This window comes from Stylophora pistillata, chromosome 3 (genome assembly GCF_964205215.1).
Source record: "Stylophora pistillata chromosome 3, jaStyPist1.2, whole genome shotgun sequence".
NCBI lineage: Eukaryota > Metazoa > Cnidaria > Anthozoa > Scleractinia > Pocilloporidae > Stylophora > Stylophora pistillata.
The window spans coordinates 10,499,870-10,519,555 of NC_142521.1; the positions used below are offsets into that span (position 1 = coordinate 10,499,870).

Genomic DNA, 19,686 nt, shown 5'->3' on the forward strand with positions numbered 1-19,686 from the left:
TGAAAAATTGCAAACATTAAGTTTATCTTCATTTGACCATCTCCGCACGGAATGTGTGATAACTGGAGGGTCAAATTGTTAGAAAGCAAAAGGTAACATTGCTTCAAATTGCCTCTGTAATTCTGCTTGTCTAATTTCAGCATTCAAATACTATACGCAATAAATTATTTATTACTATTAAACAAAATGATGTTGTTCATCGCGTTTTTTATAGATAAATGAGCGTTTAATCGTTTATCTCAATAACTGCGCGCCATTACACACCAATACAACAAACCAGGGTGCTATGAGTAGTTACACGTAAACTTTCGACCTTGTCACCTGACAAAGACTAGCAGTATAGCAGTCGAAACGTTAATTTATCTTATTTATTACTGCTTGAGGTAAGTAAAGGCAAAACCTAAGAAATGTTTTCAGATCTCTCAATCGATTAATATGCTACAACCAGTTACAAAAATGTCGAGAAAAAAAGTGCATTTCCCTTCTTCATCAGATGGCCAAGAAGTAATTTAGACTAAAAAACACAAAAGCTGCCTCCACTTCCCCAATTCAGTGTTCATCGAAGCTTTGTATTTGAAACTGTTTAGCTAGCAACATTGCAAAGGGGAGACTGGGAGATACATTACATTGGATCGCATAGTGAACCATTATCCCTCGTGGCGGTAACATGTCTCAACCGGCATTTTACAACTGGTTGTAGTTTACTTTAACTTTTAACTCCCATGAGTGACCAATACACTATTTCTCCTTACAATATCAATGCAATATCAAGCAGACAAGTAATGAGAATAAAGAAAAAAGAAAATTAAGGGATTATCACTTGATCCAATACCAAATTCTCTAAACTAACATCATAAGAACCGTATGGCAGACAGTAAGGAGAATTGCTAATGAGATCTTGGGAATTATAACATAACCAAAGTAAAGCGCGCGGTCTGATTGGTCAATTTAGCGTCCCCCACTTGCCCATGGGTGTACGCTGCTGACGTGAGCAAATGCAAAGACTTTTTCCGCGCGCGCTTGTTTTTTCTGGTCATGTAAGATTTGTTAAATAAAAGGGAACTGTTTAGCTACAATGTATCAATGTTGTTTTATAAAACAAATGGTAAACACCACAGCGTACACTATTGAGTTACGGATGCACTTGGGAGGTTTGCTAAGCACTCAAGAAGCTAGAGTCGCTCTCGGCTATCGCCTCGCGCGACTCTTACACTTCTTTCGTGATTAGCAACCTCCCGCGTGCATCCATAACTCAATAGTGTACGCTGTGGTGTTTACCATTTGCTAATGAAGGTAGAAAATGGCTTAATGAATGATTTTGTTCAATAGGCTATACATCCTATGAATATCGAGTCAATTCAATACTGTTTCTACAATAATATAAATAAATTATTATAAAAAATGAGAAGTTAATTTGTGTATTTACATTGGCTTCTGCTAAGCTTAAATTGCAGAGCTGAGATCATACGCAAAGAGATTCTGGAATAAAACGTATCTCGATATAAGTTGCGTTAAGCTGACACCAAACTAGCCTCAACAGCCACTTAACCAGCTGTTGAGGAATAAAAAAAAAAAGCTTCTAACTGCTTAAAGAGAAAGAAAACGCAAGTGCCCAGGTAACGATTGGTTTTAGTCCAACCACGGCTTAGTTTCGACACTGGGTAAAAAATTAGTTTCACACGATTCCTCTACAAAACTAATACATGTATAGAGGTCTCGTGCTGTCAGAGTGATTAAACTGGTGTTCGGACGATTTTACATCCTTACTTTCTTATGGTAAATGTATGGTTCGCATGAATACTATTTACATTCAGAAGCAACTTTGATTTGACAATCAAGTAAGTTATTTCTACTGGATAAAGCCGTGTATCCTAACCTGACATAAGGGCGTGGCTTGGAGAGGGGTTGCTAAGGATTTATTTGGCCCCTTGTTGATTACGAAAACGTGATAACAGGTACCTTAAAGCTTTGCACTTACCCTCGTTTTAAAACAGAGGCTTTGTGCATCTCATACCTGCTCATCTAAAAACTGGTGACTTTGTCTTTATCTTCATATGAATTATCTACAATTGCAGTGAATGGGAACAAGGTGGTTGAAGACAATTTCTTATGGAAGAAAATTTGAATTCTTATGGACTTGATGTTTTCCGCTTAGGATCTTTTGTGTCGCTGGTACGACGTTTCTTGAACTTGGATGCTGTTGCTCTTATCTGAAAAAAAAAATGTGAAGGCTTTGGTGAGAACAGTAATGACTTAAACAAAGGCTAAAGGGAACTTTAAACTAGCGTTTTTTTTTTTTTTGTTCGACGCTCGTGACAAGACGAAAAACATCTTTCTCTATTTCTCTACCGAACCCAAAACTTACCATCTTTTTTATCCTATTCACAAAACATGACATTGACATTACCGACCCTTACAGTATGCAGGACGCGTGTCATATACGAACTTCGTTACGTAAACGGCCTTGTTCAACGTAGAATCTATGTGGCCATCAACAAGAAAATCGCTGAGAAGTTTTCATGTTTTTTCATCGTACTGTTTCAGACCTGCGAGCACCTTAAATATTCTTGAAGGAATTGTCTCTCCCCCTCTCACCTGGAAGTCATCGCAACTCACCTGTTTAAGATGTTCTGCATTACTGAAGGTCCTTTTCGCGAGGTTGATCTGCTCAGCCTTGTAAAAAAAAAAAACAAAACAAGACAAATAGAACACGTTGACTGAAAACTGATCGTACTTTGCTTCATCTAAAAGTTTATTTGTTTGTAAATAGCCAGGATATAAAGTCTCCAAATCAAGTACCATTTCATTTGTACCGTAAATTTAGTGTTTAAATAATCTTAATTACAACAAAATTAGTAAATGTTTAAAACGGTGCTCTGGAAGACAATTGGTTGATTACATATCTTTTTAAATAATATGCCAAATGTTTAAAATAATTTTCTTGTTTAATCAGTCAATTCTGTGTTTAACAAACATATTAAGGATTAAATGCGCTTTGGGGGGCGATTATTTTATAACAAGATTTAAGATCATACAGCATCGCGCAAAAGAAATAGTATTTCATTTTTAATTTAGGTTCACGATCATTCGATTACCGTTTGTTATCAGTGAAGTTTATCCAGTAACTTTTTCTTAAAACAGTTTATACTGATTTGCAAAATTAAATCGTATTTATGTGTTAAATTTGAGCTACCTAGCTACCTTAGTCATCAGTAACAGTTTTTCGCTAGCTTCGATAGTCTCTCCCGTATCCGGCTGAGGAGAAGAGCAATGTTAGCACAATGTTATTTCAAAGGCATTTGACCAATATTAGCTATTAGCAATACAACCGAATGCAGTTCAACAATGCACAGGTTTTGAACTGTTAAAACAGGTAAGCAGCAAAGAGAAATACTCAGAAACATTACTGGCACGTTATGACTCAAAAGAGTACGAAAAAAAAATCAGTCAAACTGTTAACTAACCAATTAAAAATCGTACCGCATAAACGAATAGCTAGCCTCTTGCAGATGTGATGTTAAAAATTTAGTGACTGGTACTCTTTAGGGCTCTAGATATGCCTAACCTCCCCAAAACATCGAGAATAGAAGGACAACAAACTACCTCAAAGAAGGAGAATTTGCTTACCATTCGAGAGCTTATTTAGTTTGTGATCATTAATCTTTATTCTCGTAACCTTACTGTTTGATTCAGGGGTGATATTGTAAGGAGAAATTAGATGCTAATCACTTTTAGAGGCTAAAGGGTTAAAGGCGCGCTGAAGTATGAGAAACCTCACCAGAGAAACACGCATCTTGCACAAATATGAGTTTTTACATTTGTATCTCAATATACATTTTGAGAAGCGACAGTTAAAATAATTAAATCAAAAACTTTTAGAGCAAGGTGGAAGAACTGGTATAATCTCAGTGAGAGTGCAAATGTAATACACTGTATTACTTACTTTCCAAAAGTTCTTGAAAATCTCCAGAAAGTTCCCCCAGATACCGAAAAATAGAGGCGGGGTAACCTGAACAAAAACGTTAAACACGTTAAAGAGGTACGTTATGGTTTGTTAGTCTTGAAAAATAAGTTTGTCATTAAAAAGCCATTTCAGTCTTCTTTATCCTTCGCTATCCTTGGTCGGTCTTATATCATTGTTATCTTCTTTGTGTTTGCCTTTTTCACCGGTGAATATTTGAGGTATCCTTCACGATGGAAGGATGGTTGGCTTCTCGATCAACGTAGAAAAGAGTTAAAACATAGGCAAGTTTACCTCTTCTCCTTCTCCCGTATACTGAAAATAATCCACAACTTCCTTGAAATCTTTCATCGTGGCTTGAAGCTTGTTTTGAACACGTTCAAGTTCTCTTTCACCTGGTGGTTAGATTAGATATTTTAGTCAGAAATGTCTGACTTATCCAAGTGATTGAGATTTCATTGAAATCACATTTCAGGTAAAAGGGAGTTTTTGTCAGAGTTAACACTTTCAACTTAGTATTCTCAGTCAGATGTGTATGAAACCGCATCAACTCCCCTCCGTCTTTATCATCGCTTGAGGGAGGGAGGTTGGAGGTTTTTGTCTGGGGGGGGGAATGATTTTTAGAGGGAACGGTATGGGGATCGGTCATCGCCAACAGAGTATACAAGGGAACATCACAGACCCTTATGAGAGAACGAGTTTACTGCGACACAATCAAAATCCTGTCCTCTGACTCACCTATCCCCCCCCCCAAAAAAAATCAGGCTATCGATAATGACCGGTCCCTGAGAAAGACCCTATACAAGGTTAAAATCTGCGCCTCGATTGAAGTGATAAAATCTATTTTTGGTCCTACTCTCACCGGTCTGAAGATATTCTTTGACAAAGCTCTCAAACGGTTCGCGGTGCACATTACTGCCGCCCCCAAGTACCATCTCAGACTGCAAACAAAAGCATTCCTTTAGAAACCGTCATATGCTTTTGGAAAAAAATCCTAAGGTCGTACAAATATCATTGTAATTTAATGGATACAGATTGCAACAATGGAGGAAACAACCAACTTGAAGGTGAAGAAGACACCTATTAATCGAAATTTTGGCCACTGTTATTTGCTAAGAATTATAAACGTCTTATTTCTCCCAAAAATACCACCTCATAATCAAACATCAGGACTATGAGAATAAAGGAAATAATCACGACCTGAAGCTCTTGATTGTTAGACAAATTCTCCAATCATACACATCGTATAAGACTAAGGAACTGATAAAGCCGTATGTACAGACGCTGTCGATCAGATGGCAATCAAAACATTTCTGGAAAGTGCTAATGCGATCCTCTCAGTTAACGTTAAAGCTTTAATTACTTTTGGGTACAGCTATGATTTCAATTTTAGTAATGTGATGTTTGACACGACAACTCAGTAACAAATTACTTGCTGCAAACGTAAAATGAATTCACTTTAAACGACTCACTTTGGCTTTACAGGTTGCTAAAGATATCTTAGCTTCTGCAAGTTCTGAGAAAAGGCAAAAGGAAAAAAGAAGGATAAGTTTCATTTTTAACAGAAAATTCACCTGGATTTTCAGTGATTTTAGTGGAAGCTATCAAATAAACAATGTGTTACCTGCTTTGATATCCTTAAACGAAACCTAAGGAAGTAAAAAAAAGAAAAAAAGTTTGAGACAAAGAATCTTTTCATCACTGATTTACTGCGTATTTTGAATTTCCTTGTCTGCAGAGTTGTGATTTGGACCTCGAGCTCAACAAACCCTTCAATTTACAAATCAGCTGCCTCTATTATCAACAACGAACCAATTTACCTGAGCAGCAGCGAGGATTGCGTAGGGGTCTGGTAGAGTAAAATCTCCCGTCTCGCCGCCGTGTTTCTTGTCACAATAAAGTTGAACGATGTATTTCATAAGATTCGTTCCATTGTCCTAAAAAATCACGAATAAAGTCAGACATAATGACTCATCATGGCCAATACCTCAGCTTAGGATAATTACATTTCATGCGCACCTGTTGCATGTCATCTACACTGACATCTAGCGTCAACCCTTTCCCTCTCCGGAAAACTAATTGTGCCAACCCCAGTGGGGAGTCCTGTGCCAACGCTAATTGACCTGTTATTTTTCAAATTTTAAACGTTTTTCAGTTTTAGAGGCCAGATTATTTTACATCTCCAGTGTCAGCGATTTGACTGTTAATCTCTAACTTTGCATGTACAGAGTAGGTCTAGTAGACACGCAATGTGCAAATTGCGTGACGTACTCAGTACGTCACGCAGGCAGTGAAGGGGTACACGGGCTCCTGGGTACACCCATTTGTCTCGACTCATCTCCTCTCACCTGTGTTTTGACATCTTTGATTTTGTTGAGTATACTCAATTGGAATCCATCTGCCTGTCCTCTGTTCGTTCCGCCATTCATGAAGTTTCCCAGAGTCAGGATTAGGGACAGTATAAATGAGATGTCTTCGCTGAAAACCAAGGGAGAGGTGCATTGTTAGAAGGGAAAAAATGGGAAAATAAATGAAATTTCATTGCGTTGACTTGCAAACAATATTGTCGTTTCAAGGCTAACAGAATATAGCCTGTACAGCGGCGTAGCCAGGATTTTTCAAAGGGGGGGGGGGTCACAGAGGCTACTCACCAGATTGTCATGTCGACCTCCCCGCCGTGTATGTTTTACTTAATGTTACAGTTTTGGGATGAGCAGTGAGAGTATAGTGGGCAGGCCAAGATATCGTCATGGCGTTTTCACCATCTGAACATTATAGGTTGTTTGCTCAAAAGAAGGCCTACCAAGGGAGGGTCACGGGCACCCCAGGAAACCCCCCCTGGCTACGCCCTTGCTGTAACTAGTTAACCTCACTCGTTCATTTGCCACCGGCGTTAAAACAATGCAACTTATTCTGGGCGCCAGAACTTACTTTGTACGTAGTAAACTGCTGGCCTCACAAATTGCGGATAATCTTCTGTCTAATAAAAGGGAAATGCATGTTATGTCAGTACATAGTGAGATGTCCTTTAAAACGACCGAATCTGAAGAGAAATTGGCTCACCAATGGCAGTCAAGTTCTCTGTAAATTTATTCCTGTACAACCAGCATTCGAGGCGTTCTGCAAAGTGATCCATCTTATGCATTTGAAACAAGAACTCCTCTGGTTTGTCGAGTGGAACTAAAACAAAAACAAAAAAAAAACCCGCACATCAGAAGAGCAATTTCATCTTTCAAATGCAAATGCTAGCTTATCAATCACTCCCAGAGACAGTTGACAGTTTAACTGAATAAACGAAATGTTTCTTCTACACAGTGGAAAATATTGAAAATGTATCTTTGAAAAAAAATAAGAGCTTACTCTTTGGATTCTCTTGTTGATATTTTGTGATCAGCTCGATTTCTTCAACCTTGGGGCGAATGTCGTACAACGCTTTCAGTCTGTTAGAGGAAAAAAGTATGTAGACATAAAACACCGTCAAATGTAAAAGTTTACGTTTTGAAACGCTCCGGTTCAAAAAGTTATTTTGAGTCTAAAAACTGAAATACTTGGCATGGGACGCGAGTCAAAAAGCCGGTGTGGCAGCTAGGGGTAGAAGGGTAAGAGTGGAGATTTCTTTTAGCTACAAACAGGCGAGTTTAGTATTTATTTTGAGCGTGAAGATTTGAAACTTGTGGAATAGTAGTCTTACCCATCCATGTCGATGACAGAGGTGTCCATTTTGTAGACTGCTTCCTTTATGTCCTCCAACTGACAGCTTAGACTGCTCATGATGATACCAATTGTCTGGGATCGGCCATTATCGAGCAGCTTGGCGGCCTGGACGGGAGGAATTTAGATTATACACGATATCTGAACAGAGGATGCACGTTACAACCAAGAGACGATCAAAGTAAGAGAATTCACCCAATAAATTGGACTCTTTTCATAAAGATAGCCTCACCCAGACCCACGCTGAATCCTGATTTAAACAAAGATATTCGCAGAGTTGATTTAAGTGATTGAAGCGAGTTGGGAAACACTTACTTGTTGTCCTTTGGAGTGTGCAAAATGGCTGTCATCTTTGAGCGAGATCCTTCGTGGATCACCTTTAGACATCTTGCTGACTTTGCGACCAAATAACCTGTGATTTAAAAAGAGATTAATCCTTTCGCTCTCACCAGTGACCAAGACATAATTTTTCCTTACCGTATCAATATAATATCAAGCAGACAAGTGATGAGAATAAAGTAAAATGTCAATGAGGGGATTATTGGTGGATCAAATACTAAATTATCCAAACTGATTAAAAATTTTGGATTCAAAGACGCAGCTAAACACCTACTTTTGGAATTCTTTTCTATTGAAGTCCAACTCTTTTATATATTTCCAAATACTGCTCTTGGATTTATTGTTGTTCACATCACCAGCGTCTTGTTCATCTGAAAAAAAAAAAAAAAAAAAAAAAAAAGCAATGACAAAAAATAAAAAGCGACGTCGTGGTTTTCATAAGAACTTAATTTGACCTCTTTTAAGTAACAAGTAGTAACGTTTAAAGTGTCCGGCTTTTTGAATTTTTTCTGCTCATAGTCCAGGTTTTACAAGACTTGCTCAAAATCATTCATTCAGTAAACAGTGCCAGCTGAATTACATAGATCCACTTAAATTGGACAAAGGGGTCTCCATGCCAGATCAACTATCTCCTCTCTGGCACAGAACTTTGATAGTATCACAAAACCAACCTGATATCAAAATCCTTGTCCAAAACAGCGGTTTCATTTCCACGTCAGGTTTTACGGCAGCTTTCTTCGGCTTAACCCCTCCTGCTAGCCGACGGCCTCCAGGTCCTATTGGAGGAGGTGGAGGGGGTGGACAAACACCAGGAACAGGGGGAGGTGGTGGGGGAGGACTTATGGATCCAGGGGGTGGTGGTGGGGGTGGCGGTGGGGGTGGGGCGGAGACGGATATACTGGACATTGAGCTGGACCTTGACAGATCAGAGGAAGGCTCACTTTCCATTGTATCTTCAGAAGGCGTCATGTCTTTTACTCGTTCAAATTCTTGCTTCATTTCGTTTATTTTTTCTTGGTAATTTGATATCTCCAGTTGGTGCTCTGCTTTGATTCGCTCAATTTCTTTCTTCAGAAAGTCAACAGTTTCTTTGTCTTGTTGTACTTGTGAATCGTGTGAATCAGTTCCTGTAGAAGGCGACTGCTTTGTTGGAACACTCTCGTCTTTTCCCCCATCATGGAAACCATTCACCATTTTGACGGGCGAGATTTTTCGGACCTTTGGGGTAGCACTTTCTCCAGCACCTTTTGGATTAATAAAGGGCGATGTCTTTATGGATGGGGCCATTATATCAACTTTCTCGGTCTTAGTTTTGTCATCAGTGGTTGTCTCACGAGGAGATGTAGAAGCCGTCTTCCTTCCCTGAACAATTATTGGAGCTTTAGCCACGAACGTCTGCGTGGCGGCTTTCACTTCTTGAGCTTTTTCTTCTTGAACGGCTTTTTTAATGGGAATAAACCCACCATTTTGGTGCGCAGTGGATTTTATGTCCTCACTCACAGAACCGGTTTCAATTTTTTGAACTTGTGGAGCCCTATGCATGGTCACCGAACCGGTTTGAACCTGTTGAACCTGTGGAGCCTTGTAAAAAGACCGCGGAAGAGAAGAATGCTTGGATTCCGGTTTGAAATTTTCCAGTTTAGGCTGATCGTTGCTCTTAACTTTTTCACCATTAACTGAATTAGCATTCTCATTTACTTCCGCTTTCTTTTCTTTCTCTTCTTCGCATTTATCATCCTCAACATTTTGCGAACTAAACGCTTGATCCCTTTCAAGGAGGGCAGCTAATCCTCTGGAGAGCGATTTTGTGGCATTCACCTTCTTCTCCTCGGTTGTCCCTTCGGAAGTTGCATTTTGCGTCGCGCGCGAAACTGTGTTGATTTCCCTTCGTCTGGTCGGTAACGTCCCTGGTCGATTTCCCGTTTTTTTTAGATTAGGTGTTACCCACGCTGGCTTAGCTTCCTCTTGGAGAGTTTTAGTAAGACGCTGTTGGGAAGAAATGGTCACTCGCTTAGTAAACTTTTCTCTCAGGAAGTACCTCTAACTTCTCCGAAATTAAAGTATGAACAATCAGGCTGTGGTTTTATGGTAGTGTCACATGATCCTCTGAACTCACGACTGAACTGTACATTTGAAAACATCACAAGTGTTTCGGGAGTCCTTTTTGGCTAAACAATGCACTCCTAGTGAGTATTTAATTGAAATCATATGTGATAGCTTTGTATTCCAAGAAGCACCTTTCAGCTTTTGTAGAACGAAAATTCCCGACCAGGTTGAAGCTCCACCCCCTTTCTAGATAAACTTTCTCATTGCTGGCGCAACTCCTCCGTTTAGAATTACGTAAAAGAGAAAATGAATATAGAGCATCTAGTGGCAAAAACAGAGGACATTCAAAATTCATCCTTTGTATTTCTCAACTGCCGTTGAATGAATGGAAAATAGAAGACAATTTACAAAGTTAACATAAATAATGTCTATGAACTACAAATGTAATTTATACCTGTGTTCTTAAATTAGCAGTAGCAGCCATGTTGCTCGGTGTCTGTAAATTTTCACTCCAATAAAATAACTGTGAACCGTCCTCGTAAAGTCGAGATATGCCAATGCTTTTAATGATTCCTTCTTTGAGGACGCTCTGGAGAAACTCTGTGGCCTTTTCTCGAGATGGAAACCTTTCTGGTGATTTTTCTGTCAACTTGTCTACTAAAAGTGATCCTTCAAACACCTTCTCGTAGGTTTTTCCTCCCCACGTCTTGGAGAAAACCTTAAGTAGAGAATATTTAATCGTAAATTTTTGTAATAAGTCACTTGATGGATAAAAGGCCATGTAAGCATTAAATTTCACGAATCTAATAATAAACGTATTATAAACAAAATAAACTAGTTTTGAAAAAGCTTAAGAGAACAGACCTTTGGTTAACTTGAAAGCCCTTTTTGAGATTATTTTTATTGTAAATAGTCTCCCTCAAAGCTGCGCATAGGCAAGACTTGTGCGTTAGTCGTAACGATAGGTTACTATTTCTAACGTAATAAACGTAATAATCCTACACTTTATGCTCATATCATTTTATCGCAGCGTTAGAATGCTTCATCTCCTGAAAAACGGCTACGTGATAACGGTCACTCCACTCTCCTGATTTCATTATTGTCATGTTTACCGAAATACGAAACATTTGATTTATAATGGTTACTTTGAGCCATGCAACATCAGTTACACAACAAGCACGAATAAGCATTCAGTTATGAGATCGACAGCAACAACGATAACTGAAACGATAACGGAAACTAGTTGTACTGTGACTTGTGTACTTTGTACTGAGACTTGCGTACTTTTTACAAGTCGGGGACATTTCGTGTAAATTAGATGGACAACGTAGGGTCCGCGTGAAAACATAGCGCAGTCGCTTGATTAACAGTGGTTATCCATCTGATAATCGGCCATGACCACATTTTTTGGTGAATTTTTTAAGATTTTGATGCACAAGTGCCATATAGTCGCGACAGCTTAGAGAGGGGTGACAGAAATTCATTGAGGACAGCGACATGTGAGCCACCAAATTATGTTAAGGACAGGATAAGTTTTAATCAGCTTGTTAGGTAAGTACAAAGCTGCAAAACGAGATAAACTCAGTAAGGAGATGACCAAAATAACAAGGAATACAAAAATGTTGTTCTGCTCCCTTACTTGCGGTAATTTTCTGTCTCAGACGGGTTTAAGAACTCCGTTTGTTTGGTGCAAAATTTGTTTACCACTCAGAACGGTCGGTGATAACTGTGAAACCATACTTGGTTCTGAGAAGTATTTTTTTTTTAGTGTTATTATTTGCACCAACTTAAAGTTTTCTTTGTTTATCTCATAATATTCCTTCTCATTGAAAATCATCAAAAATGTTAAGGAAGAACCACTTAAAAGAAGTAGAATTCTTTTAAGAATTTAAAAGTTTGATTTAAGCACTTGTCCAAAAAGTGGATGTTTTTGAAATGGTTTACATATCACCAACATAAAATTCTGAAGAGCTGGGACTCGTACCCTAACAAATCGGAACCCATGTCATAAACAAAAACTCTATCATTTGTAAGCAATCCTCTTAAAACCCTGTCTGTGAATTCAAAGAAAGTTAACTAAAAATATCAAATATAACAAAAGAACACTGTGTTTGGTCTGTTTGAAGCAGCGATGACCAAAGCGAAGCGGATTTCCACTGTCTGGTAGGACTTATATTTTATTGAGATACGATATACAATGATGTGCTGAACTTGCTGATGTAGAGGCCTAGAGTTTTGTTAAATGTATGAACACATAAGACATCAAGCAGTGAGACTGGAAATTCTTTAAGAGGACATACAAATTTCAAGATTTCATAGGAAATTGGCAGCTGCGTTTTCTTCGAATTCATTGAAATAAAATTTAACAAACGATATGCGTGGACAAATAAAGAAATTCTTTATTAATAACAGAACCCATTATCCCCAATAGCTTTCTAGTTTTGGTTATACCGAGTTTTAGACAAGCTTATGGAAGCTTTCCTGACCTAATTATCATCGTCACAGACTTTAACGACATTTTTCAAATTTATTGATATTTGTAAGCTGAGAGGTATATCTAACTACAGGAACTGACATGATTGCTAATTTCTGGTTTTCTCTCCAAAGTCTTTCGAAGCTAATTTTGCGAACTCACTATGAAATAAATCTTGGTCGGCTCATGATTCCAAAACATTTGCTTTTTGTTTGAAGACAAGATTTCCAAGTAAATAATTTCTTCTTTCTTGTCTGGTAGGCGGTATCGCAGTGGTAACAAGATCTCTCATTTTCATCCGCACTGCTTTAAGTGAAAAGGGTTAAGGTCGTTAATAAGCACTCTTGTTGATACCTTTTCTTACAAAAACACTGATGACATAAAATCTAGAGCGAATCTATTTGAAATAATAACGTGGTTATTGCACAAAAATCTCAATCTCCATGACTGGAGTTGAAAGAAGCTTAAAATCGCCGAGACATCGGCTTGTTGTAGTTATGCGACAAACTACGCGAAACAAAGGAGCAGAATTTAACGTTTTGGTGTGAGAAAAAAAATAGGATTAGAAGCTGATCTTTTTTAACTTTAAATGATTTTTGGCTTCATGCGACCTCTGGTCACCATGTTTCAAGACAAAACTTATAATTGCCTCGCGTCGAACTTATTTTTGCACGGGAGACCCTTTGAAAACTAGCTGACACCGTTTCATTTGGTTTCGTTTGAAGGTAAGTTGCATGTTTATATTCAGCCAGCAAAGCGGTTTCAAAACTGGAAACTAAAGATGGGCAAATAAATCAGAAATTTGAACGAGTGGTCTCAAACATTAACGTGGTTAATAGGAGGTTATGAAAACAGCAGTTATTGTTTCTGATGAGGTTGTTGTCAATTACGGATAAAAGACTTTTCAGTATGTACGCTGGTTTAAAAACAAAAGAAGGAGCAAGGATAAAAAAAAAAAAAAAAAACTCAACAGACCTAATTGTTCTCAGCCATTAGACTTATCGCACATGTACATAATCTGCCGGACAATGCATCTTCCCGAAAGAAAAATCTTTTGACAAAGATGGAAATCGGACGATTTGTCGGGGAGGAAATCTCACGGTTTCATGGGTCCAAAAAAAATTAACAATATGCAACGTGTTTTTGTCATCTTCTTCCTTTTGGCCTCAATCAACTCCTTGCTAAGTGCAGATTGTCATCGAAGGAGTGACAAACATCTTAAAATTTGGGCGGATGTCTTAAGACTGAATGTTACAACTTTGCTTCGTTGAATCAGAGGACTTAAGATAAAAATAGAATCGAATATTAGGTGGTGAGGACAAACACAGGAAGCCACATTTATCATAGGAACACGCGGCGATCTTTGAACATGGCTACAAAAGTGCAACGAAACCCGCATGACATTTTGGAGAAAATTAATAAGACTGTATGCTATTCCGTTGACCCATATCAAACATATCTAAAATAATTCAGAATGAGTGATATGAAATAAAGTACTGACCGATCGAAAGCTTCTGCGGCAGGCTGACTCAATACATTCTGACTCAATAAAAGTTGTATGAGAAGTGATACTGTTCAGAACTTAGTGATATAAAAATTTAAAGAGCAAACAAAGGATAAAGTTGGATAATTAAAAAAAGAGAAGATGAAGTATGTATAGCTTGCATTTTAACAACAAACCAAAATTCCACGACGTAACTGATGGAGTGGCTTTCGATACAAAAGCCGCAAGAATAAATAAAATAACATTGAAACAGTTTAAAATTGAAATACCTTATCTTTCTCCCCGTAAATCTTTTCAACTGCGGTTAAGTCCTTTGACGATGAATTACTTTGTTACACATACAACACAGACGTGCTTCAGATATTAGTTACCGTGTGTACCGTACGTGCGTCGGACATAAAATACTTGTACTTTCATCGGCAGTTGAAGGAGGGGTTAATATTTGTACCCCGATTAGATGGCGTGACCTTTTTTACGTATATCCTCCTTAAAATTCTCGATCATAGGCTCCGATTCAAAACAAACACACACTTCTAGCTGCCTACATTTCCTTTAAGTCACGGCTAATTTTTTATCTTCGCCACAAAAATAAACACTGAGATGTCTTTCTTAGTTTTGTGTTTACTGATCAGGTCACGTCAGAGTGGTGTACAAAGTAACTGAAGTGCGTTATCAACTTGATTAATTGACAACAATATTCGAAGTTAAAATACATTTTTCATCTATTCAACCAAATAAGCTATTACCAGACATTTACGAGCGCTCAACAAGGATTACGTGTGAAACAGCTTTATTATTAGATGGGAATGATATTTTTAATGGGGCCGGATAAGGACTACCTAAATAGTGGACATTCTCAAAATTCTTAAACTGGTCAACAAAAAAGGTCACATTCGATTACAGACAGCACTGAGCGACAGGCGTGGGCGTCCTCTGAAAATAAAATTCAATTGTGCAATCTTGAAACAGGAATGAAGCGTTGAAACATGCAATGAAACAGCCTCAATGAAAATCTCACGGCTTGAATTAGGAACTGGTTGAATTGTACACTCAGAGCACCGTAATTTTTCATGCGTAACATTCTCAAGAAACTCAGGAAAAAAATAAGATTGTATACACTTATGTTTTTTTCACAGACCAACGTGATTTTGAGTACTAGAAAAGGCTAACAGCGAAACAAACTAATTGAGTGTTAGGTGAGTTCTGTGTGACGCGCTGTAATGAGCAGGCAAAGTAACCGTGAATGAAAAACTGAGAAAATACATAAAATGGTAAGGAACAATGCAACCGTGTACAATCAATTAAGACGTGGAATTGCGTGGTTCATCGATGTCAAATCCCAAAGATATTTCTTTTACGTAGAGGAACACCGGGGGAAATATGTGGTGAGGCACTTTATCACATCTGCCATATCAAACAGAATTATCGAGAAAGCGCGTCAATTTCGGAAGGATAGGATAAACGACGACTGCTAAGAAACCACTCTCGTCTGCACTGACGCACTTTAATGTCAAGGAAAGGTTGTGTTGAGGGCTAAAAAAAAGTTTCCTTTAAAGGCACTCTGGCTAAGAATTTGTCTCGAATCAAATCGGTCATGGCGGTAAGTTCTGAATTACTCTAAAAGTTTACCTTTCAGTACTGCTTTCGAATCAAGGGAGATTGGCGGGACGCAAACAGTGACTAAACTGAACGAAGGGCCATGTTGAAATAAGAGTGTTTGCCTTGGGACTTCCTCAAAATATTCATGACAATGTTTCAAATATTGTAACTAAACTTCGTTACTACATACAGACTTGTTGATTTTAGTTTTTCACTTAATCTGGTGCGCTTAGAGGGGGAGTTGGGACAAAGAGGTTACATCATACCTCAATGCATAATATACTCCAGCAACTTATGGCCTGGATGGTATTCCACTATTTTTAAAGTGACTTCGCAGTGCACTGGTGAATGACAACACTAAAGCCCGATGCAAAAATTTCATGTAAGTGGAGGAATAATTGATGGACAAAAATGAATAAAGGCCTGCGACATTGACAATTCAGTACTGGAGACAATGGAACGGTTGACTCTAAGGGAGAAATTCCATTTCTTGATTTATAACCTTTAAGCTCACTAAGTGGAATCTAATATTCCATAAGCCATTATCTCCACCTAACTAAGTGGATTATCCTTCATGCTAAATGCACCACACGACTGATGAATACTTTTAAAGTAGCTGCCCAGAAATGTGGGCAGCGGACAAATGTGAAGATTGCTGTTACATATCGATGACGTAAATTTTCTGTAAACAGGAAATAGCATCAATTTTTGGCATGATTTATCATGCTAGCGTTACAAAGATCTTTTTATTTTGAACTATCATCCCACAAAACAAAACAAAAAAAAAGTCATTGCTCAATCAGTCCATCTGTATTTGAGCCGGTATCCATGAAATTGCGTTGTTTGATATGAGATCGGGATTGGAAGTACGTCAAAAGACTGAAGAATATCAGAGACGGTAGCACCATTCTCGCGCCTCACTCGAGTTTAAAAATGATTGCCTTCGTTAAGCTCAGCTATACCTTATACAGTATCAGTCTAGTTTGACCATCTCTTTTCGCCCCAACTCATCTGCCCGTTTTAAGGCGACTGCAATTCTGTTTAATTTAGATAAAAAATGTACAACACCTGGCCGTTTTACACTCTTACACCTTTGCTGGCGGACCGACGTAAGCAACAAACCATTTCTTCACCCTTCACTCGCACACCCGACCAAAAGGAACCGTTTCTCCTTAAATTAATAATACATTGTTAACCTTTAACTTCCATGAGTGACCAACACAGAATTTCTCCTTACAATATCAATACAATATCAAGCAGACAAGTAGTGAATATTAGGAAAAAAGAAAATCAGAGTATCAGTTGATCCAATACCAAATTCTCTAAACTAACATCAAGAATTGTATGGCAGACAGTAAGGAGAATTACGAATTAGATCTTGCGAGTGAAAGGGTTAGACAGAAAGGTGACGAGAAGTAAGAAAGACAGTAGCTATGGGATTTTCTTCACCTTACACCAAATTCGTAAGGCCTGGATTGTAAGAAATGTATGGCAGAGAGTTTAGAGAAATGATATTTCGATTATGGAAGTGAAAGGGTTGAAAAAAGACGTACAGCTTCCTATACTCCGAAACCTCTACGCCCTTAACATTAGATGGCACTTCCATCTGAAGAAATTCAGCTTTGTCATCGTTTAGCCGAGTGAAACTATGTCATCCTCAGACCTACCGAACCATTTTCCTCAGAGAAAAACTTCAATCTATTCTTGATAGCTGGTGCTTCCTAGTTGGACAAAGCTTTTGTTCTTGCTATCTTTCAAGTTGTGTAGAATCTTTCAGTATAACAGAGCAGGTGAGGAATTTAAGGTCCATTTTCAATTTACTATTCCTCTGTCTTTTAGATGCAGTTTAAAGATATTTGCCTAGCAGGGGGTACTTTGATCACACGTCAGACCCTGTAAGAGGGCAGCTGTTTTGTTTTGAAATAAAGTTTCAATTACAAATCTCGGTTGAATAGGGTAATTAACCATTCTTTCCAAAGTTAGCATTTGGAAGAAATTAAATCTTCTTATCTTTTTTAGTGAGAAAAAAAAATGCTGCGCTGTAGCAAAAACCTATATTTATTCTAAGAAGCTTGTTTCTTATAGACACATGGTCGCGCAGTAGTTTCATGGCCGAAGTATTTCAGCATTCTGTGACAAGTACCAACACTTTTTTCGCATACTTGTCTCCGCTGTAAAAAGTTAGTGAAGCAAACATTTAATGTAGAAATAAACGCTGTTTTCGCTGAATTCTTGCCTATTTAAGGTAGCAAGGACGCTCCACTGGTATTTCAGATGAATCTAAAGGCATATGGAGTTCTTCTGTAAACTATGGGGTGATTTAGACAGTCCGCTTTAGAAATCGATGTCAAACGAACAAAGAGTTTTCCAGCGGGGTGCTTCACTATCAAAGCGACCGAAAAAGTTTCTATTAATGCCTGCAACGCTAACGTAAAGTCTTAAATAATCTAAGTTTTAAATAAAGTGCCTGAAAAGGAGAAAACCTTGTCGCACGAGGTTGAAATCTTAAATTATTTACATAGCAACGAGAAAATATTTTAAAATTCTCTTTCAATTGCAAACTGAAAAATATTCACGAAAAGCGCTCGCAGTGGAGATGGTTTCCCCGGACAGGTCGACAGGTGTTTCAGTCGCAGTCGATAAAACCATACCTACCATTTCACCCACAATGTTTGTCGTTCAGAAACTCGAGTAAAAAAACGTGTTTTTTCTTACCTTGGTTGACTCGAATGCACTGCGGAGCACCTTAACATCCTCTGCTGCCAAAATGCTACCAAACTTGCTTTGCATGTGAGCGGGAAATATGTCTAGAATACAATGATTCTAGAAAAATCGCCAAGTCATGAAAACTATTCAGTGGAGTTATTTATGGCCCCAGGGATTTGAAGAGGTCAAAAAGTTGAGTTTTGTCTTTTCTGCATGCGATCTTGGAATATTTCTCACGATACTTGATGGATTGATAAACAATTGACCTTGACTGGCCGCCGTTCGCATTGCTGCCTTACCTTCAAATTTTCAAAGGAGAAATTATAGAACATCTCTTGCAGGGACTTTTAATAACACTTATTTTATTGGTGGACAACGCGGAGTCCAACTGAGATATTTTTTGTTTGCGTCAAACTGACGATATTATGAAAACTACAATTGGGAGGCATGATTTGATCTGCGATTTGATACAAGGATTTGCAGTTGGTCAAGTGGGATTAAAACATGTAAAGCAGCTATTAAACTTCTAGGGATCTATAAATGGTTTATAAAATATGTCAAGAATTATAATAGACATGGTTTTAAAATCGACCGCCCCAAAAATTGCTTCTGTTTTTTGCTTCCGATTAGTTCCGTGATCACTGACATGGAAATGTTCAGCTTTTCATTTCGCGGTAATGTCGTTAAACTTTTCTGACTGGTATCTGATATATATCTCTTGCTAGTTAATTTTGATCCCCGTTGCCTTGTAAAGCCATCGTATAACAGAAATAGTTTGAGACTTCAAATTAAGCACGAAGTTTCAATATTTGAAACGGTTGTTGCTATTCAGTAGCTAGATTTTATCGATAAACTTTGCTGGGTTTTCTCGTGCAGTGAAAATATAATTTATCTTTTATTTTTTCGCTCAATCATTCCATAGGAAAATTTATGCCAGCGACCGAGTCAAATGACGGTAATTAAAAAGCTAAATGATAACTTGTTCCGAGGCCATGATGCCACGAAAGATGAGAAACTACATACTGTCTCCGCCATTACTTACTTGATAAAAAAACACAAGGAATAATCAAAACGTTATATTTACTATGAGGAAAAACTTATTTCTTGCCAGTCTAAACTGCCCACATACACTGATTTCATTGTTACTTTATTAGTCAGCGAGAGGAATGATAAGCAGTCAGTGATGCCAATATTCGCAGATAAAAATGTAACTTACCAAAAACTTTTTAAAAAGTTTTGTAAATGAATTTAAACTCCAAATTGAGGTTTGTCATGGGCGAAACATGTAAATGCGAGGCCGATTTTAAGAGATGATTTTAGACAAAAAATATGACAATGAAATGAAAA

At 38.0% G+C, this 19,686-nt stretch overlaps 1 protein-coding gene and 1 long non-coding RNA gene across 4 annotated transcripts in view; one reads left to right on the forward strand and one right to left on the reverse strand.

Annotated features, from left to right (window-relative positions):
• On the reverse strand, positions 1 to 18,638 carry LOC111321102 (uncharacterized). 3 transcript variants are annotated; one of them, XM_088754839.1, is made up of 19 exons: positions 18,349 to 18,638; positions 10,512 to 10,775; positions 8,683 to 9,997; positions 8,286 to 8,382; positions 7,988 to 8,084; positions 7,653 to 7,780; positions 7,322 to 7,401; positions 7,025 to 7,141; positions 6,893 to 6,941; positions 6,310 to 6,439; positions 5,782 to 5,898; positions 5,586 to 5,610; positions 5,434 to 5,477; positions 4,824 to 4,902; positions 4,256 to 4,356; positions 3,944 to 4,009; positions 3,202 to 3,255; positions 2,617 to 2,673; positions 1 to 2,210 (listed from the first exon to the last, which is right to left on the reverse strand). In XM_088754839.1, exons 1-19 carry the CDS (start codon positions 18,421 to 18,423, stop codon positions 2,130 to 2,132), a joined length of 2,976 nt encoding a protein of 991 aa, XP_088610965.1. In that variant the 5' UTR covers positions 18,424 to 18,638; the 3' UTR covers positions 1 to 2,129. The 3 variants fall into 3 exon arrangements, with proteins under 3 accessions (XP_088610965.1, XP_088610967.1, XP_022779622.2); XM_088754841.1 differs by lacking the exon at positions 18,349 to 18,638 and adding an exon at positions 14,304 to 14,461; XM_022923887.2 differs by lacking the exon at positions 3,202 to 3,255 and having other exon boundaries at positions 18,349 to 18,636.
• LOC148734484 (uncharacterized) overlaps positions 14,485 to 19,686 on the forward strand; it is a 13,908-nt gene continuing 8,706 nt past the window's right edge. The window contains exon 1 of the long non-coding RNA XR_015999181.1: positions 14,485 to 15,634. This is a non-coding gene — a long non-coding RNA (uncharacterized LOC148734484). The remainder of the gene's footprint in view (positions 15,635 to 19,686) is intronic.